The sequence below is a fragment of the Triticum aestivum genome, chromosome 1B, assembly GCF_018294505.1.
Source record: "Triticum aestivum cultivar Chinese Spring chromosome 1B, IWGSC CS RefSeq v2.1, whole genome shotgun sequence".
In the NCBI taxonomy this organism is placed as follows: domain Eukaryota; kingdom Viridiplantae; phylum Streptophyta; class Magnoliopsida; order Poales; family Poaceae; genus Triticum; species Triticum aestivum.
This window is the reverse complement of record NC_057795.1, coordinates 141,600,652-141,622,856: the sequence shown is the minus strand read 5'-3', so window position 1 is coordinate 141,622,856 and position 22,205 is coordinate 141,600,652. Positions and strand designations below refer to the sequence as shown.

At 43.9% G+C, this 22,205-nt stretch overlaps 1 protein-coding gene and 1 long non-coding RNA gene across 2 annotated transcripts; one reads left to right on the top strand and one right to left on the bottom strand.

The window, feature by feature from the left end:
* Window positions 1–9,134: 9,134 nt before the first annotated feature.
* On the bottom strand, window positions 9,135–11,699 carry LOC123088338 (uncharacterized). Its single transcript, XR_006441848.1, has 3 exons — window positions 11,453–11,699; window positions 10,507–11,380; window positions 9,135–10,386 (listed from the first exon to the last, which is right to left on the bottom strand). It is a non-coding gene; the product is annotated as an uncharacterized lncRNA (long non-coding RNA).
* A 2,238-nt stretch (window positions 11,700–13,937) lies between these two features.
* Window positions 13,938–17,667, top strand: LOC123088328 (uncharacterized). The gene is made up of 2 exons (XM_044510523.1): window positions 13,938–14,292; window positions 15,800–17,667. The coding sequence occupies exon 2, from the start codon at window positions 15,812–15,814 to the stop codon at window positions 17,513–17,515; it is 1,704 nt and encodes a 567-aa protein (XP_044366458.1). The 5' UTR covers window positions 13,938–14,292; window positions 15,800–15,811; the 3' UTR covers window positions 17,516–17,667.
* Window positions 17,668–22,205: the final 4,538 nt, after the last annotated feature.

The following is a 22,205-nucleotide window of genomic DNA, read 5'->3' as shown; positions in this document are numbered from 1 at the left end:
TGGGTAAAGTTGGCACAATCAGTAGATGCTCTATTTGCAAATGCACAGGTCACAACAAAAACAAAGTGTACTGCTCCTAAACCATCTGCTAGCAGTGCCCCATCTGCTAGCAGTGCCCCAACTGCTAGAAATTCTAGTGCAAAGCCAACTACAAAGGGCAGTTCTAGGCCAGCTACAAAGGCTAGTTCTAGGCCAACTACAAAGGTGAGTGTTTAGCTATGTTCCTAGCTTATTTTCAGTGTAATAACACTCCTTTATGTGAAACATAGCTTAATGAAAATGCTTGCAGGGTCCTGTGCAACCCTCATAGGAAAGCACTAATGTGAGCGGCATGAGAAAAGCTCCATCAGACATTCCATCTACTTCAAGAAGGCCACCTTCAAATGTTAGCAGATTCAAGCCTTTCAAACCACCTCAGAGCAAGGTCACTGCTACCTCAAAGGCCACTGTGAAGAATGTTCATGTCAATGTTAGCAGCAGCTCAGGAGTTACTATGAGTTTCAGTTCTGGAGCAGCTAACACCAACTTCAGTGGACCAAATAAAAGAGCAAAAAAAGTGCCCAACAAGCTGCTTGAGTGAGTCCAGTGTGTATGTTCAGGAAACTTGTGTGTTTGTTTCCTTCTTACCTCATATGTCCAGTTAAATTTGAACACTGTTATTTGTGTACTTGCTCTCATTTCTTGTTGAACATGTGTGTCCCATTTAGTACTGAACAAGATGAACCTGGGCTATGTTTCTTAAGTTGAACCTGGGTTGTGTTTCAAGCACTGAAACTTGTGTGCTTGCTCTCCTTTCCTATTGAATATGTGTGCCTACTTGTTTTCCAACTGCTAAAGAGAGATCAAGCCAATATGTAGCAGAGCATAGAGCACAATTTAGTACAGAATAATTTAGTGCTTATAATGTCAACTGAAATAGGTACAACTGGTCAGTGCTTATATTAAGCACAACAAACTAACATAGATATCATCTTAACCTATTACGTTTAGTTCTTGGCAACAGCTAGCACTGCTACTTACTAAAACGTTACATTTTCAGTCCAATAAGCACAACTCGAACTGCAAATAAAGCTATATTGCCACCAAGTAACACACAGATAAACAGATCCTTCTTGCTTAGCTCCATCTTCATTGCCTTCATCTTTGATAACATCTTGTGCTGGCTTTTCTTCTCTTTTTCTTCCATGTCAGATAACTTATCGGCCAACATGATCTCCAATTCCATCTTACAATCTTCAGCCTTCAGCTTATCGGCATAAAGTGCATTGATAGATCTCTGCATTGGTGCAGACCATTCAGGATCATACCACATCAGAAAATCGCATGCTTGTTCATCCTAAAACTCAAATAAATTGCATCAGTTCATTTGAACATTCTCATATAGATTTGGTAAAATAAATGAATGCGACAACTAAATTCACCTGCCGCATGCAACAAATGAACCTTCTGCCAGTGTTGACACCTTCATAAGCAACCTTTCTCACCGGCAAAAATCCACAAAAACAACTAAAATTGCTCTCGGTTTCTAGGCCACAGAACTCTGGATCTTCGATTGCGAGTGGCACTTTGCCAGATATCAGTTCGGTAGGCATATAGACCTATTCAACGAAACACAGGAAGAACCCTAAATCACCAAGGAAGAACCCTAAATCCCCAAATCACTAACCCTGGATCACAAATTTGCACCTACCTGTGTAGGAGCACAACTGCTCTGTCATCACTCATCCACCCAAGGATCTCCTCGCGAGTTCGCATGGCGCCGGCAGCGAATAAGGCACTGGCGGCGAGCAAGGCGACGGCGCCGGGCAAGGTGACGGTGAGGTCGGCACAGAGAGAGGGAGAAGAGGAAGAGAAGAGCGCGAGGGGAGAGTGAGCTGACGGCGTCGCGCGAGCGGTCTGTTTGACCGAACGGCGGGTCTGACGTGGCAAGTGGGGGAGGGAGAATACCACACCATGTGTCCTGTTTTCTAGCGAAACCGGATTTCAGACGAAAGTTGACCAGTTTTGAAACTTGAGGGACCAAAAGTAGACCAAAACAAGTTGAAGGACGAAGTCTGTACTTTTTGGAAACTTTAGGGACGAAAAACATACTTTTCTCTTACACATTCATCCAGTGTGATGTTTAAGCATGACCCACGTTCTATTCATTTTTAACAATACCAGTTTGAATTGCAATATTTGGTGGCTGTTAAGCCTGTTGTAGGTAACATTCCCTTCCATTTTATATCCACTTTAACAGCATGCTGAAACCAACACATTCAAGATATCATTTGGAGATTATGTTGTTTACCTTGGCTATATTTGTTTGATGTTAAGGTTGCTAATAAGGATATAGCAAAAAATACGAACGGTGACAATCAAATTATTTGTTTACGCTCTATCCAACACAATAGTGAGCTATTATTTGTTTACGCTCTATCCAACACAACAATGAGTTGTACGATGGTAACTACAAACTCCATAGCCTTCTCTTTTTACTGCCCATAATGAGTTGTTAGACAACAATGTCTGAATCTTTTTGGTTTGCAGTGGTTCCCAAAGAAGTTTGCTCAAGATTACCTCATAAAGTACAAGATTGGTGGACACGCAATGAAGGTTAAAGTATTTCATCTACACTACTGTGAGCATGGTGAAGTCCTAATGAAGACAGTGAAGGATGGGCTGGCAGCCATCACAACGGGTTGGCTTAGAGTCGTGTGTGCATTATGCATGGAGGAGGGCACAATATGGGCATTCCGCTTCACCTTCTCCAGCAACCAGAATGTCTTTCGCCTCTCTCTTTACAGTCTTTAGTACAACTGTGGTTCATTATTCTTTACTTGGTGCTTCTGTAGTTCTTCAGTATATGTATATGTGCATCGAATTATGCATTCATGCTTGAACCTATATTTGTAATAAATATGTTTTGATATGAAATAAATGATTGCCTACTTTCAAATTCAAAATATGTGATTTTTAAATGCATGGATTAAATTAGGGATTACACCGACACGGTTTGCGAAAGCTGCAATAAACATGGAGATCAGACACGTTTCTCGGATCCACTGCATGTGCGATCAATCTCTACTGCACACACGTTCAGCAAAGAAAAAAACGTGCAAGATTAGCAACAACATCGCACACAATTTCTTCTTATTAAATGTTTGCGAAAATCACCTTATCACACACGCTTGGCAATTATGAACTGTTTATGATGTCGTGTGCATCGCAAACTTTTGCTCATAGAAGAACGCGTGCGATAGGTCTTCATCCGACGCGGGTATGACGGATGAATCATGTGGGATATATTCAAACTTCGCATATAGTTTTATAGGCACAACTGTATGCACTCTTACATCGATTCACATATCTATATCTATACTTCCTATATAGTATACCAATAGCAAGTCATATGGACCGTTGGATCTTTCTAATCGGACGGCTCAAATTTAATGGCTTGTGGTACAAGTCTACGTGGCTGCATATGGACCGTTGGATATGTCAATCTGACGGTCTGCATTGCAGGGATTCGCTGCCCCTTACCCTATGTTGCCAGCCTGCAACTCATAGTTGTAGTAGTAGTAGTTTCTAGAATGTGCACGTGATTCTCCCTGCTTCCTTTGTAGCATGCTACTGTTAAGAAATTTTCAGCACTCTCGTGATACATGTAGCAGTAGAGTATAGTAGGACTAGGAGTACTAGCAACTACTAGCAAGCACACATCATGATGAGAGAGATAAAGCATGTGATGGTGCAGCCTGGGTATAGGCGCACAAGCCGAAACCAATTCTTTTATAAGTTTGGGTAAATGCAAACAAAGTAAAAAAAATGTAATACATGTTACAGCTAAATAGTTTTTACTTTCTCTTATAAAGTTGTTTTACAAATATTATTACCATTGTTTTTCTTACCAATAAATTATGTGAAAAATTCAGATCAACAAACCAGGCATAATTAATGTTTATATTATTATTTTCTTTCTAACAATAAATAACTTGCAAATAGCACTCTTTCCATTGCTCAATCTAATACGTATTAAATTTTATTACGACAAAGGTTTAGGGATGAAGTGGGTATGCTTTTTCTCATGGTATTCTAAATTGTGTAAATTTAGTATTACATAGAAACATATTAAATTGTTTATAATTTAACAATTAACAATTAATTAACTGATGAGTTGCGTGACTCCACCTATGGTAGTTCAAAATATGACAGTACTATTTAAAATTACCCACATTTTTTCACATGTATGTGTGTTAATAACTATCGTTACACGTGCATCATGTGCCATTTACTAGTACAGCCAAGGAAAAGTAAATGTGCGTGATTGTCTGCTTATCGTACATGTTCTATAATCGTATGTTTGTGATGGGTCGCGCATCGTAAACTTAGCACCATAAAATACCGACTGCGATGCTAATGCGAGCACAAACGAGTAGCAAGGATGGAGCGTTTGGAATATTGGAGATATCAGAAACAATTTTCTAAAGACTCGCGTCTATGATAGATGCCGACATCGCATACACTTAGTTATACAAAACATATGCATCATGGCTCCCTATCCCCGCGGTTTCTGGTCGTGTGGGAAGGACCACCCTATCGCACACACTCACCTGACGGCGGTTTAAAATGCCGTCACGGAAAGGGGTTAAAAACTGTTTGTATAGCAACTCGTTGTACCAGTGATGACTCCCTTTTATAGTGGGGAATGAAATCCAACCGTTATGCACCCACAGCCCGTGCACAAGAAGAAGTAGCTCATTCAGCTGGCACGGAAGATCCAAGCATTGCGTTCAACTGAGTAGGTCAGGGAGGCGGTAGTGCCGCTGAAGCGGTACTTCCGCTTAGTGAACAACACCCGAAACCAGTTGTACTAGATAAAGGCAGGGCGGTACTACAACTGGCAACTGCTCTACATCCGCTCGAGGGACAGAGCTATCTAGAGAGCAAAATATAAGCATACTCCGTGCGGTAGTGGAACAGTGGTAGTTCCGCCGGAGCAGTACTTCCGTTGTAGAGATAGGACTCAGGAGATCCGCAGTAGTGGATGCTAGTCAGGGGCGTAGTACCGTGCGAGCTGTACTATCGCGCTGAACTACCGCTCATATCCAGGGAGCTAAAAACAAGCTGAAGTGTTGGTAGCACTGAACTGTGGCAGTAGGATTGGAGCGGTACTACCGCTGAGCAGAGTGGTACTACCGCTTAAGTTGCTCTGGAAGCCCATTCATAGAGGAAGGACAAGCTCAATTGTCGGGAAAGAAAGAAGGTGCAAAATACTATGTACGTGTTGATTCTACCCAAACCTTTCTGAAGCGGATGCCCTCTTAATAGTACGGTGATCCTACGACTCAAATCCACCGAAAATGAAACGCAAGAAAAACATTGTCTTCACAATAGCTCCGATGGGCATGAATCATCTTGTGCCATATGATAGATTCTCAGAAATGCTCAATGCAGATTAGTCCGCAAATGCATTTTCATCAATCACCAAAATCACTAAGGGAGAAATATGCCCTAGAAAATGGGATGTGCCAGCCCTGACCCTCGGCGTAATCAATATGAAGATCTTCTGGAGGTTTGGCGTACGCTTCAAGCATATTTGACTAGTTGACATGCTTATCCCTGCATTGTAACCGGCCATGTCTAAACCCTAGTGAAGGAAATATGCCCTAGAGGCAATAATAAAGTTGTTATTTATACTTCCTTATGTCATGATAAATGTTTATTATTCATGCTAGAATTTTATTAACCGGAAACTTAGTACATGTATGAATACATAGACAAACAAAGTGTCCCTAGTATGCCTCTACTTGACTAGCTCGTTGATCAAAGATGGTTAAGTCTCCTAGCCATGGACATGTGTTGTCATTTGATGAACGAGATCACATCATTAGGAGAATGATGTGATGGAAAAGACCCATTTGTTAGCTTAGCATTATGATCGTTATAGTTTCATTTGCTACTGCTTTCTTCATAACTTATGCATGTTCCTCAGACTATGAGGTTATGCAACTCCCGAATACCGGAGGAACACCTTGTGTGCTATCAAACGTCACAACGTAACTGGGTGATTATAAAGATGCTCTACAGGTGTCTCCGATGATGTTTGTTGAGTTGGCATAGATTGAGATTAGGATTTATCACTCCATGTATTGGAGAGGTATCTCTGGGCCCTCTCGGTAATGCACATCACTATAAGCCTTGCAAGCAATGTGACTAATGAGTTAGTTGCGGGATGATGCATTACGGAACGATTAAAGAGACTTGCCGATAACGAGATTGAACTAGGTATTGAGATACCGACGATCGAATCTCGGGCAAGTAACCTACCGATGACAAAGGGAACAACGTATGTTGTTATCCGGTTTGACCGATAAAGATCTTCGTAGAATATGTAGGAACCAATATGAGCATCCAGGTTACGCTATTGGTTATTGACCAGAGATGAAGTCTCGATCATGTCTACATAGTTCTCGGACCCGCACGCTTAATGTTCAGTGACGATTTGTATTATGAGTTATGTGATTTGATGACTGAAGTTTGTTCGAAATCCCGGATGAGATCGGGGACATGACGAGGAGTCTCGAAATGGTCGACACGTAAAGATCAATATATTGGAAGGCTATATTCGGACATTGGAAAGGTTCCGAGTGATTCGGATATTTTTCAAAGTACCGAAGAGTTACGGGAATTCGTATGGGCCTTAATGGGCCATATAGAAAAGGAGAGAAAGGCCTCAAGGGTGGCCGCGCCCCTTCCCCATGGACTGTTCCGAATTGGACTAGGGAAAGGGGGCGCCCCCTTCCTTCCTTCTTCTTCTCCCTTCCCTTTTTCCTATTCCATGTGGGAGGTGGAATCCTACTAGGACTAGGGAGTCCTAGTAGGACTCCACACTTTGGGCGTGCCCTATGATGGCCGGCCTCCTCCTCCCTCCATCCTTTATATACGTGGCCAGGGGGCATCCCATAGACACACAAGTTGATTGTTTCCAGCCGTTTGCGGTGCCCCCCTTCACCATAATTCACCTCGGTCATATCGTCGTAGTGCTTAGGCGAAGCCCTGCGCCGGTAGCTTCATCATCACCGTCATCACGCCGTCATGCTGACGAAACTCTCCCTCGATACTCTGCTGGATCGTGAGTTCGTGGGACGTCACCGAGCTGAACGTGTGCAGATCGCGGAGGTGTCGTACGTTCGGTACTAGGATCGTTCGATCATGAAGACGTACGACTACATCAACCGCGTTGTCATAACGCTTCCGCTTTCGGTCTACGAGGGTACGTGGACTACACTCTCCCCTCTCGTTGCTATGCATCACCATGATCGTGCTTGTGCATAGGATTTTTTTTGAAATTACTACGTTCCCAACACCTAGGTACCTCGGCATCTATATAAGTCGTGGGTTTAGTCTGTAGTGGCACGCATGCTCATACACATGCACCTTAGCAAGATTTAGAGCATAGAGACAAACTCATACGATCTCAAGGTAGATCAATCTGTGCTTTGTACCCCATTACAATAAATATATAAGAAGCAGGACATAGGGTTTTACCTCATCAAGAGGGCCCGAACCTGGGTAAAATGATGTGTCCCTACTCTTCCTGTTACCATCTAGCTCAGATCACCAAGCTTGGGACCCCCTACCCAAGATCTATCGGTTTTAGCATCGACACCAAGTCAGAAGAATATTTTATTTTGATGGGTAATACCCGTGATAGCCTCATTAAGGAAGTTCACAACGGATGAGTAATCCATTTGAAAGTAACCCTGGTGTCGGTGACACTGGCAATTAAATGCAATTTTCAGTGTTGAAGGCCTTAAGAAAAAATCTCATTGGAAAGAAGTATGAAGCAAAGGCTATCTTGGATTGATATATAACACAAGAAATGGTTTAAAGAAGGCAAGAAAGAACAATTATATGTGGTATGCTCTTTATATACTAGGAAACAATTACTTTGATGTTGGTTCAACATAGCCTATTTTGTCTGATGCCTTGTGCTAATTTTGTTTGTCAGCAACAAATTGAAAAAGTTATTACTGGTTCCTTACAAGTGCTTCATTTCCAATTGAGTTGTAGCTAGCATCTCCAGTCAAGCGTAGATGCTTTGCAGTTTTAAATGGTCTTTATTCTGAAGAATACTGTTGTTAAAGACTTGGAGGCACAAGATGGCCTCTGGACAACCGTGATATTTTAAAGAGCGAATTCTAGTTTTTTACCCCATACTATGACATTTTTTTACGTCAATTACCTTAATTAATAACTTTTCATTTGAATTACCCCATTTAGCGAAAGTTTCGCCAATTTTTACCCTCTGAGTTTTTAGGTCAATGATACTTTCTCTAGTGGTTTTTTTGGCACACAATGTGTTGATGAAGTTAAGTTTAATATGATGCAGCAACTAGACACAAATGTCGTGTAGAAGAAGTGTAAACAACTAAATCCTCCTTAAAAAACGAATAGAGTCGTGTGATGTGAAGTAGTGTCTCATCAAGGTGAAGTGGTGCATAGGTACACCTAATGACTATGGGAAAAAGAGTTGTGTTTGACTGCGCCATTCAACTGGTTTGAGCTCAGGGAAAAACACCAGAAGAAAATTGCAATGCGGCGCATCATGTGTACATGATTATCAGGGCTCACCTGATAGATCACTAAATGGGATAAAATCTAGTAACACTTTGGTAGCAACTGGCAAATCTTTTGCTAAATGGGGTAATTGGAACGGAAAAAAATGTTAAATCATTTTTTTGTCAAAAATATCAAAGTATATGGCAAAAACTGGAACTCGCTCTATTTTAAATGGATGATGAGGAACATTGACCGATTTCAAACCTTTGAAGTTTGTTTTCATAGTTCAGGTGTTTCATTTTAGAACACATTCACGAGTTTTAAAAGTGTTCATGATTTTTTAAATGTTCAATAATTTTAGAAACGATTGCAGATTTTTAAAATGTTTATGAATTGAAAAAAAATTCATGGATATGAAAAATATCTCCACCAATTTTAGAAAATGTTCATGAATTCTATAAATCTTTTCATAAATTTGAAAAAATGTATGAATTTGAAAAAATCTCGACGAATTTAATGTGTGTTCCTGTATTTCAAAACATATTCGTCAATTTTAAAAATATTAACGAGTTAACAAATACAATAAAATAAAAAGGAAACCAAATATAAAAGCAAACAGGAAAAGAAAAAATTGTAGAAAAAAGGAAAAAGAAAAAACCGAATGGAACATTTCGAAAACTCAAGGACTGCCCTACACCCGTGGGGGCGGGGGGTGTTTGCTCTACCTCCTCAGCTATATGAGCGGAATACAAATTGCCACAATAATCCTTAGTAGGAGAAAAAATAGAACTAATTTCACAACAGAAGAACGGCACAAGAAAGCGCGCATTTCCCTCTAGTGTTGATGATGAAGAGTTTCATCTAGTTGGAGCATACAGCTTCGGAAGACGTCACTACAGAAATGGCGCCGGTTCATATAATGAAGTATTTTTTCCCCACAGTTTGGCAAATTAGACCGTAGTCTCGTTTGGCACCTCTGAACATTTGATCACGGAGATGCAAAGTCATTAGTCATTACTTACTAGCCATACCCGCGCGGCGGCACGCCGCGCCTCGTCAATACCTTACGTATGTATATGTTATTTCTTTCCACCAAGACTAAACACCGGACCTAAAACGTTTAGAAAGGTCTCCTCCACACTATGAACATGTCCATCAATAGTTGAGCCTACAAAAAAAAGGCAAAAACATCGCCCGAACAAATAGGATATCAAATAAGCAATCCATGATGAATGAAAATCATGGAAATAAATAATGGACACGAACGAACAAGGTACGGATGCAATGCTCACTGGATATGTTTTATTATGCCATGTGTGCTGCCTGAGATAAGGTTGAAAATCGCCAAGATTATGTGATGTCACTCAATATGTTAGTACTAACATTGATCTATATACACATGAATGAAAACACAAATGCATCCATTCCTCGAACTGGACATCACCCAGCAACGGTTTCAACATCAGTTCCCAATACATAAGGTAAGCTATGTATTCATATCAAACTGACACAAAACAGTTAAGGAATATGCAAGCAGAGCTAAGCCTGATAACCTGTAATACAAAATAGTACACACAAAGTAGTAAAGGGTTGAGTGCACACAACGGCTCCACTTGATCTGCAACTAACCAGAAACAACACAACCTATTAACAAAGAATAGGAAAGGTACAGATCAATTATGCACACTATAGGTATTTTTTCCTAAAAGCAATGTGTGGATACCTCATATGGATTTAGTCCATTTGGCTCCCCGCTCTAGCTGCAAGCATCTCACCTATTCTTGTAAAAATTTCGCCTCGTCTTCGAGGAATGAGAGTTCTTGACCAACATCAATTAATTATCTAATTCGCAAAAATAATAATCAATTAATCATCTAAGCTGCAGCTTATGTTTTATACCTGTTTAAAACTAACAGAACAAAATAGCATAAGTCGTGTAAGACAAAAAAGAGAAAATTATACCTCCTAGTGTGCTAATTAACACTATCTGACCCTTAAGCTTGTTAGCCTGAAATCTTAGCAAAGAAAACTAAATACAATTCATCCACCTCTCTCCAGTAGCCTGTAAATATTTCTTTCATTGATGCGAATGACAAATGCATCTATTCTACAACACCATATAAACAGGATTAGAAAGATTTCAGCAGATAAGCATTCGGAAAGGAGCAGAAATTAATGGATGTGTTGCAAAACTGATTTTTATTTAGAGTGCACATAAATCGACAAAAATATGACAGCAGTTTGCACATCCAATGCCCACAGGGGCTTTTTTCTGTTCTTTCCTTGCCACCAATTAGGACACTCACAACACTTTTACATTGATAGTAGAGGCAGTGGTGGGTGGAGAAACATAAATAGTGAAGAACTCGTAATTAGTCTTCAGTTTGGTCACACGCAAACTTCAAATTTCATCTTGGAAAAACTATAGAATAAAGAAATATATCCTATCATGCTCTATAAGCGCTAGCTACATATATAGAACAATATATGTCTAATTTAGGAAAAGAACGTTGCTTGCACACATAATTACCAATACTACTTGTACTTGATCCACGTTCTCCGGGCTGCTTGCACGCATGAAACTGCAGCAAACATGAAAGAAGAAAAGAACCAAGAGAGAAAAGGTGAACCCCCTTCATGTAGACGTTCCAAATACCCAGATCATGTTCCACTGCCGCCCGTTCCTTCCATCCTGGCAGTGAATCCACGGATGCTTCATGTGTAACAGCAACCGCACAACCATGTACCAATGACTGTCGCCGTAGAGTATCAGGCCACCACTCAAAAGATGAGCTCGAGCTAGGCCCGCCATCCATTGCATGGGAACGCAGTTCATCTACAAAGGACACAAAAAATCATCATCTTCATAGGAGAGGCAGACGACGACCGACGCAGGGGCAGCAAGCACCTGTCACAGGGATCTCCCGTCGACCACCTGCGCCTGCGCCGCCGTAGCAAGTAGCAATCGGATCCGCCCAACGCTCCGACCATGGCCAGCCGATGAGGGCGCATGGTGTGACGCAAGGCTTCTAGAGTCCATCCCGTTCTTGCTCCCGACGATCCACCGCTGGTGGAGGTGGTGGCCTGGTCGATGTGGTGTGGGGTGGGAAGTAGATCGAGCTGGCAGAGCGCGAAGAATTGAGGAAGATGGGAGGGGCAACGGAGGCTGTAGTGAATGGTCCGATGGAGGGACAAGACCCTTTTATAGATGCATACGGCGGTGGAAGATCTAACGGGAGCGTTCGAGAGGGCACGGTCGAGGGTGGCGGCGAGGCATCTAGGCGATCAAAGCAGCATCGCTGTCCCTGGAAGCAATAATACTAGACATACAGGGTGATTGATACAAAACTTTACAGGGAGAGAACGTGGCTTCATCTAACTGGCGCCCCCCTGATTTTCACTGGTGGGCCTGCCCTTCTAATTAGATCTCTGCCAATCACACCCCAACAGCCCCGTAAACCCCCTGTAACTTCCTGTACGTCTAGCATTGCTCCCCTGGAAGTAAGACGGCACCGCTCAGGGAAACAACACCGATTAGGCCACTGAGAACACGTGCGCAGACCGAGGAGAATTGGAAGCCCACGGAAGCACCGATCCACAGAGGAAACGAACTGGCCCACGTAGAGCAAAAAAATCGCTAGACGAACCAAGGCGATCGCCACACCCGTTCAAAAAATTTGAATCAAAAACCTGTATCCACAAGGCGTTTCTACCCCGCCAGGTACCAAATTAATACTACGTGCCACATGCAAATTTACCCAAACATTATTTTCATACAAGTGGCTGATTCTTGGAGCAAAAACCTTGTCTGGAATAGATGCTTGAGTATTAGGCTGGCAAGGAAGAAGGGCGGTGCGAACACGTCAATCGGTGTGGGCTGAATTGTAGAATGGCAGTGAGATAGTGCAGGTCCCAATCACAATTCAATCACACCTCCTCCACTATCCATCCATTGGATTCAACACTTTTGATAACACGCATTAGCTTCAATGTCGACCAGCACAAGCAGCCGGCCTTCTTTGATCAAGTCTATTGGTCTATTGGACGTACTGTGGTGTCTATTTTTTCTGATTCTGAAAAAATATGATTGGCCTGGTGCGATCTTGTGTTGTTCGTCCCACTGTTTTATACTGTGATCTTTGTGTGATGTGAGCACGCTGTGTAAAATGTAGGATTCGCTCGGCCACTTTTTGAGAAACTACTCCCTCCGTTCTTAAATATAAGTCTTTCTAGATATTTTAACAAGTGACTACATACAGAACAAAATGAGTGAATCTACACTCTAAAATATGTCTACATACATTCGTATGTTACAATTAATCCATTTGAAATGTCTAAAAATACTTATATTTAGGAACGGAGGGAGTAGTAATCATGCATGAGTAATGCACATCTAATTTGATATTTTCTTGATAACCTTTACAACTTTGTGTTTTTTCACTCTCACGACTATCTTATCTCACTGCACGAATGCTGTCTTAGGATTAGCCTTCTAGAAATCTAAGCCATGTCGTGTACCAATATGGTTGTAGTCTTTTGCATCGACTACAGACCACCCTAATTTCTTTATCAAAGGATGTGATGCGCCATTCAATCTCAACTTAGCGCGGCAAGCTCCTGGCTCACGGCATAGGGTCACCATCATGGGTCATTCTGCCTCTCAGCTGCTCCGGTCGAGTTGCATGTGCTTCTTCCGCATGCACTAGTTCTAGTTGGATGGCTCGACCGTGCACTGCAGTTGCCAGTTGGACCAGGTGGCTTTGGTAGTCACGTAGTCCGCTTCCTCACATCACACTTTGATTATTATTTACAGAATTACGTTGTTTCCAAGATTAATTATAATTAATATAACCAAATATTTTTTAAATTAATTTTGATTAGTGCAATTAATGTTCTTTTCAGATTATTGGATGTGATGCCACATCATCAAAGTGGAGTGAGACATTGGATATAGGTGGTTTATGGCTGATATCGTTCATATACACCAAAATCATCCTTTTTATAAGTAAAATAATTGCAAAATTAATCGCAATGAATGAATTTAATGTTTTTCCAAGATTAATTGTGTTCTAGATTTCATGTGATGCTCCATAATTGCAGCGGCATGAGACGCTAGAGATAGGTGGTCGAATGGATAGGATCACTTTATTCATCCAACTCTTTTTTTAGCAATACTGAAAAAAAATTATCATTTGGATTCGTGGGAACTATAGGAAGAAAGAAAACTGGCAAATAAAGGAGAGGAATTCGGCCGGGGTAAAAGACCACGCCCTTGATAATGGAGCATGGAATGGAAGGCTTTTCCAGCCGGCACCCGCTCCACCGTACCGAAAGTTGCGAGGCACTTCACTATTCTCCATTTCTTGTTTCAAGAAACTATTCTCCATTTCTAAATCTCCCTCCCCCCACCCGCCATCTCTGACTCCTCTCTCCCTTCCCTTCTAAACAAGAACAAGGACAGCAAGAAGACGAGACCTCTCCTGCAGTCAATAATCCCATACTCACCTCGCTTGGCAGAAGAGAGACTTTCTTCCAGGGATAAATAAGAACATAGACTTGTGAGCCCCTCTGTCTGAAAATCTGATCGACCTCCACACATCAGTCACTGTTCGTCTGCCGGTGCAAGCCACGATCCGGGTCCGGGGCCACCACCGCAGCGGCGGCGGCGATCTTTTCTCTCCGTCACCGCCGATCAGGCAGAGAAGAGCGGCGGATCAAGGCAAGATTTGCAGGCGTCTTCAAGCCCAGGTTTGCGCTAAGCCACTTCTCGAAGTCGTTCTCCGTTAACCCCCTCCCCTGCTCTTCATCGCAAAAAAAAAAACCTCGCCTGCTCAGTTCGCCTTCCGTTTCGGCCATGAATGAATACCTGAGAACAAGAGAGTCTGAACAACATTCATAATTTCCGCACATTTTCGTCTTAACTTAAGCAATGCTTGCGTTTGCTTAGCCTCGACCGTGTTTTCTAGCGACTCCATCCATGCTCTATGTGTGGAGTGGAACAGCGACGGCCATGCCTTGCCTGGTCCCTTTAGAGCTCTGTGGGTGCTTGCACTGATGGATTCAGCTTTCCTCTTTCCCTTTACACGTTCTTTTCTCTCCACCATTTCCTAAGAATTCATCACACGGTATGTTTGCTACGGAGTACTGATAGCGATGCCCCCATGGTCACTACTTAAATCCAGCCGTCTCGAGCCGGTGGAAATTCCCTGCGCAGGACAAAATCACATGGATGACACCGAACCATCTTGCCTTCAGTTGCTTATTTCTATGCTTGCTTCCATAGAGACTAGTTCATCCAAATTGAGTACCCTATTTCCACCAACAGAGAAATGGAAAGTAGTTGCTTTTGTTACCATATAATAATAACTCAGAAAGTACTCACTCTGTTCACAAATATTTTTGAACCGGAGGCTATGTTCTAACTTTCTTGAATCGGATGTACATAGACACATTTTACTATGTGTGTTCACTCATTTCGGTTTGTACGTAATCCATATTAAAATATTTAAAGCATCTTATATTTGTCAACGGAGATAGTAGGTTAAATGGTCACCTTATGCATCAATGCCTGGCAAGGTTGTGAAACTCTAATGCTTCTTAGTAAATAACATAGAACTATCACAATTCAGATTAGGATTCGAAAAAAATAAATCCCTCTTTTTCATATTAATTGTCGCAAAAAGGTTGTAGTACTGAAGTTGTGACAATTAATATGGATTGAAGGAGATGTGAAAATGTTAGCGAGTGGTAGGTTTTTGAAACCCTAGCTTGTATTATGGTAGTTTTATGCTATTTACTCGATGCTTGTTGGTGTTGACTTCCAGTGCATTGCTGTCGATTCGTACAAGCGAAGTGTCTAGCTAGTGTAGACAGCAATTCAACCCCATTTACTTGACTGCATCCCTACACTGTTCCACTGTACTACTAGTATCTAAGTAGTGACAGTATATTCCTCGCAGGGATCATTGAATTTTTGTAGGCCAGCCATCTATTTTCATTGGTCAGTTGCAATTAAGAAAGCTCACAGAAATGGCCAGTCGGCATCACTCTGATCCGGTCCTTCTGGTTGTGCTGCAGCGTGTTGAAAATATTTTTACACTTTCCAGACTTTGTCAAGTCGTGACATGTAAGATGACACTTCGACGTGTCCAACGATGAGCCATCGCAGCTGCAGATTTGTAAACATACGGCATGCTGTTCTGAAGTCCCGAAGGGCCACTCCGCTACTGACCAAACAGTCCTACTATCTGGGCAGGGGCAGAGACAGATGGTTCCCAACGACGCGAGCCGCGGCGGCGAGATCGTGGAGGTCGTCGTAGGCGAGCCGGCCTCGCCGTCGGCCGCAATGCGGCTCATGGACTTCATCCCCATCTACATTCCCACCGTGGAGAAGGGAGCGCTGAGCAGGGGCGCGCGCAAGACGCGGTTCCTGGACTTCCTCCGCGCGCGCCCGTCCAAGAAGTGGTTCCTCCGGTCCACCTTCGTGGGACGCCTCCGCCGCAGGAGCCAGGTCACGGCCGGGGACGAGGAAGACGGCCGGGACTCCGACGGTAACGCTGGTGGGTGCCGGCCGCGGAGGAGGCGGAGGCGGTTCCGCGTGCCGTTCGTGCGGAAGATCAGGTGGGGCAAGCTGTGGACTCACGTGGTGAGCTGGTGCAGGCGGCCGGCCAACTTCGCGATGATCATCTGGCTGGCGTTCGTCGCGGCGGGGCTGCTGCTGCTGTTCCTGCTCATGACGGGGTTGCTCGACGACGCCATCCCGGGGGACGACTGGCGCAAGAAGTGGTCGGAGGTGATCAACCAGATCCTCAACGCGCTCTTCACCATCATGTGCCTGTACCAGCACCCCAGGATCTTCCACCACCTCGTGCTGCTCCTCCGGTGGCGCCCCGACGGCGACCGCGAGGCCATCCGCAAGGTGTACTGCAAGGAGGGAGCGCCGGTGCCGCCCCGCGACCGCGCCCACATGCTGGTGGTGGTGGCGCTGCTGCACATCACCTGTCTGGCCCAGTACTTCTGCTGCGCTCTGTTCTGGAGCTACTCGCGCACCGACCGGCCGAACTGGGCTCTCAACATCGGCTACGGCTTCGGCACGGGGCTCCCCGTCATCGCCGCCCTCTACTTGGCCTACAGCCCGCTGGGCCGGAAGCAGGCACGCGACCCCGACGCGGAGCCGTCGTCGTCGGGCGAGGGGGCGAACGGTCACGGCGGGGCGCCGGAGAACGGCGGCCGCGACGTGGAGATCAGGATATACAACCGGTCCGTGGTGGTGAGCAGGCCGGAGTGGAGCGGCGGGCTGTGCGACTGCTGCGACGACGGGACGGTGTGCGCGCTGTCGGCGACCTGCACCTTCTGCGTCTTCGGGTGGAACATGGAGCGCCTCGGATTCGGCAACATGTACGTGCACGCCTTCACCTTCATCCTGCTCTGCGTCGCGCCGCTCCTCATCTTCAGCGTCACGGCGCTCAACGTCTACGACGACGACATCCGCGACACCGTCGTGGCCGTGGGCGTGCTCCTCTGCTTCTGCGGCTTCCTCTACGGCGGCTACTGGCGGACGCAGATGCGGAAGCGGTACAAGCTGCCGGCAGGAGGTGGCGGGCGGCGGGCCGCGGTGGGCGACTGCGCCAAGTGGCTCTTCTGCTGGAGCTGCGCGCTCGCGCAGGAGGTCCGGACGGCTAACTTCTACGACTTCGACGACGATCGGTTCGTCGGCCACGGGGCGCGCAACGAGGAGGGCCGCGCCGTGCTGGTGCCACTGCCGCGGGAGGCGTCGACGTCGACGCACTCCCGGAGCCTGTCGTGCCCGCCCAAGATTGACGCCATGGCAGCACTGAGCGGCGCCGGCACGGGCACACTGGATGAGCAGATGGTCGACATCGCGATGGGGAGGTTGGCCACGTACAACGGCTATGGCGATGCCATGAGCCCGCCTTTGCCGCCGCTGATACAAATGCACAGGGAGAATTAGTTGCTACTATATGTGGATGTGTTGTAGCGCAGATGAGCTCTCCGTGTGCTGTTGCTCGATGATTTCATGCTATATGCGCGTTTGGCTGCGCCCAACCTAAAACAGAACACCATAAACGCAATCAAAAAGGGCAATACTATACATAAAGTCCTTATGAGAACATAATGTTTTATTACATTATTCAGTACATAAGCAGATGGATAATTCTTTGGGAGCGCCTATGGCTCAGGTGCCAGCAAATCTTATCACTTTCAGTGATTTTCACCATTGCATTTAGAAAGTTCCGCACAGAACGATTCAGTGATTTGCAAGCCATATCCTATTTGCCGCTTAGCTTTATTTTATTTTTTTCTGTTTAAATTGAAAAAAACTAACGTGTGGAGAGTCAAACTAGGGATCTACAGTCCCCGGTAAACTGCGGTAACCACCCAACCATAACACTTTGCTGTGATAACTTCTTCATTTTCTTATTTTTTTTCCTTTTCCTTTTCTTTTTTATTTTCTTCTTTACTTAAATTCATGACCTTTTCCAAAATCGGTGAAGTTTTTTTTACAAAATGATGAACTTTTTAAAATTTGTTAACTTTTTACAGAATTTCATGAACTTTTTTCAGAATCGCTGAACTTTTTCTAAAATCAACGAATTCTATAGAAAGTTTATAAAATTTGATGAACTTTTTTCAAATTAGATGAACTTTTTTTCAAGATTCATAAACTTTTTTGAACATTGATGAACTTTTTCAAAATTTATGATATTTTTTTCAAGTTCAATGCTCTTTTAAAAAAGTTGGTGAACTTTTTCAAATTCAATGAACTTTCTTTCAAGTTCATGAACGTGTTTTGAAAGTCCGTGGAATTGTATGAATTCACAATTGTTTTTCCTTTTGTTGCGCTTTTTTCCCCTTTTTTTCTCAAATGTGAAGGTGAACATGGGCCAGCCAACCAGCGCTGGCGTGTGGGCGGCAGGGAGCTTCCCTGGCGCCTGAAGCGCCGAATGCGAGCTCCAATTAGCAATACTAGGACGATCAAAGCCCAAAGCCCGACAAGGAAAAAGTGATATATGTTTACGCCCAATCAGTCGAAGGCCGACAGATAACTGGATGGCAGGTGTTACCGGAAATCCGTTGTTGCTCCCCGGAGCGCGTGCTCCTGCACACAAAAAATATATTTTGAAGTGTGAAAAAATTTCAAACAAAAAATTGACGCATACATTTCGACATTATATGTGTGCACGTTAAGTTTCGGAGAAAACCGATTTTTTTTGCTTGTGTAAAAAGACAAAAGGTTGTCTTGTAAAAAGCATTTTTTAACACCGGAGTTTGTTTTTTTCACACGCGACACATAAGTTGTCGTTTTTTCGCGAAACGATTTTGTGAGCATGTACAATATCGAGATGTACGCGGTAAGTTTTTGTTTGAATTTTTTTTGACATTTCAAAATATATTTAAAACATATTTTAAAAACCAGGAGTGCACATCCCATATGCCAAAACGCCACCTTGACGTACTAGTAGTGCTAGACACTAGTACTAGGTATTAGTACGTACTATCTAATCTAGTGGCTAAAACTAGTTACTATACATGCAAAGCACTTGTGCACATACTTTGCTTTGGCAGGTATATTTGCTTCACACACATACATCATAATTAAAAATAATAATAGAGGGGGAAAGGGGGAGAATTAAAACCCAAATTCTATTATATAATATTTAGCAACCATCATGCTAAATCTTTTAATTAGAATCATACAGTAAATTGCATTTCTCACAGAAAAAATCACTAACATTTTACACCATTCGCTTTAAGATGTGGATTTGTGATCAACCCAACAAGTTGGTTAAACAAAATTGTTGTAGATCAAAATACTGTATGCAAATTAAAGTACCATGTAGTCAGTTAAATAACAAAAGTAATGATTTCAATTCACATTTGTGAACTGAACAATCTACAAATGGGCAAGAACAAAAAAAAGGACGACTGTCTATTAGGCGTCTTATTTTTTGACATTCAATCAAATTCATTTGGAACATTAGATTGAAAATTAAACGTCATTATTCATCTTGTTCCTCCATTCATATTTTGTTCCTTGAAAATTAAAACAAAATCAAAATATAAAGTTTTCTAAGGATGAAAAAATTATTTGCATTGGTATTAACCTTAAATAAAAATTAAAAATAAAATAAAATAAGCAATGATAGTGCAATTTTTGCACTCTAGTATATTTATGCGCACACTATATACTACTTGTGTGTATACCCACACAAACAAAATCATTTTTTTGAATTTTTCTAAGATAAAATGAATTAGTAGCATTGGTATTACCCTTAAAGAAGAATAAAAAACTTAAAACAAATAATGAAAAAAATTGCACACAATTTACACAAAAAATGCACTTATTAAAATATGCAAGAATAAACATATAATAGTGAAAAAAAATCCTTCCAGTAAAATTTACACACGTATTTGTATAGTACTTGCATGCATGCACTTACACAAACATAAACATCAAAATATACACATAAAGGAAAATAAAAACCTCTAAAAAGGAAAATACATAGAGGCAAACACGCATAAAAACATGAAAATTTTGACTAAACATATTATTTTCCAGACGCGTATCAAATAGAACAACCTAAAAAAATTTAAGGTTCCATGACTACGCTAATTCAATTTTTTTTGACTGAACAAATTATTTTTCCAGATTACGCTAATTCAAGTGTGACATAACCATCATGTGATGGAAGGTGTGATCCACGACACCAGTGGGTAGAAGCTGCAGTGCCCCTGCCTGAGCTTTGATCTTCTTCAATGTGAAGTGTTTAAGGTCGTATACCACGAGAGCTTGAACATTTGAGTCATGGCGATCGTTTTGTGAACTTGATTCACCGTCTCTGAAGTAGACACGTCCAGTCTTGATATCCGGGCGCGCCCTCAGCATAGAACCTTATGTGAGAAATCAAAAGGTAGGAATCATGGCTAACACGAAATCCATGATTTGATGCTACCATGCACTAGAAGCATAGAAATTTGATTTCATAAGTCCACATGCTTGCTGGGCAAATTTTGGGTGCACAAATTTAGTGTTCTTGAAATATTGTTTTGTTGCAGCAATACATGTCTACATTAGAAGCATATGGTAAAAATCAGTACATAGGAACCTTCCTGGAAGCATGGAAATAGATTGAAATTCTGTCCATACATAGGAAGCATGAATACTGTGAAGAAAAAAATATTTTGCTATCACCACATAAGTAGGAAGTGTTGGAAGCACATAAATTTGACGATGCACAATAACATGCTTGCCACTAATATTCGGGTGCAGAAAATTATTATCTTGAAACGTATCTCATCGGAGGGCCAGCCCTCCCCCCCCCCCCCCCCCCGGCCCTCGCGTCGCCCCCCTGGGCGACTCGGGGGCGACTAGGGTTCCGCGGCCGCCGCCACCCCCCTCCACTCCCTTCTTCCCCTCGCCGCTACCGGAGACGGGCGCCGGTGAAGGTGGCGGCGAGGATCTCGGTGCTCCATCCCCTCTCGGAGGCCTGCGGTTCCTGGGGCGGCGGCCCCAACCGGAGAGGCGGCGTCGTCGGGCGGTGGGCGGCGTTCGCAGGGGTGCTGGCCAGTGTGCCTGGCCGCGCGGGCGGCGGGTGGTTGGTGGAATCCGGCCGCGGCGCGAAGATTCTTCGTCAGATCTAGAGGTTCGAAATCCCTTCCCGGCTACCTCTCTCTCACCGTCGGCGGTGGCTTGTGATTTGCTCTCTGGCCCTGGCGTTGGTGCGAGTTGGTGGCCAGCTAGGGGACCGGGGGAAACCTTGGCCGGTCCGGCCGGTCCGGCGGCGGCAACGCCCAAGGGCGCTGCTTTCCTCCATGGGGGCGCAGCCGAGGTCCCCTGCTTCCACCCCGACCCACCCTGCCCGGGTGAAAACCTTATATCCTCTCGGATTTGGCGGCGGCGGCGCCTTGCGCGCCGTGACCTTGCTGGAGGCGCCGTTAGGGAGGCGGGATGCGGTCGGGAGGCGCTGCAGGTGAGGGACGGAGCTGCCTCCTCTTCATCGTCCGATTCCACGAAGCGTATTTCCACCTAGCTGGGCATGGACCGTGGCGGAGCAGTCGGCTAGGGATATCCCAAATTGAAGTGGCCGCACTATGTCCACCTTCCGATGTGAGGGCGGCATTCTTCGAGCTCTAGGGTGAGCTCCTCGAAACCCCAACGGTGCGGCGCCTACGAGCCATGGCGAGGGGGTAGGGTCCCTCTTCGGTGATTGAGATGGAAGATGTTGTTCCCCTTCTTCTCTAGGTGTTCCTGGAACATGGCCATCTTTGAAGGTCGGATATGCCCTGCTTTGCTGCTCTGCTTTTCCTCATATGATCCTAGTGTGGAGTGCTCGGCCTTTGCAAGCTGTAATCTTAATTTCCTTTGCATTAGCTGCTTGTGGAGGTTGTAGTTAGCGTTTCAGTCCAGTGTTCCCATTGTATCCTTCTGACCGCTGTAATTTGGTTGTTTGCTGTAACTCCTGGCCGGTTGATGGCTTTGTTAATTCAAAGCCGGGCTCCTCGCGAGCCTTCGTTCTAAAAAAAACGTATCTCATCTACCTTGATTGGAGGTTTTGTAATCTTAGACCAACTTAAATTCTGCAAGTACATGAAATCAAAACAGATTAACATAGATCTCACCCCCGGTGTGCCTCGCGGCC

Bases quoted from the DNA above. Each gene is read 5' to 3' on its own strand.
- LOC123088328 (XM_044510523.1), top strand. From the start codon at position 15,812: ATGGTTCCCAACGACGCGAGCCGCGGCGGCGAGATCGTGGAGGTCGTC.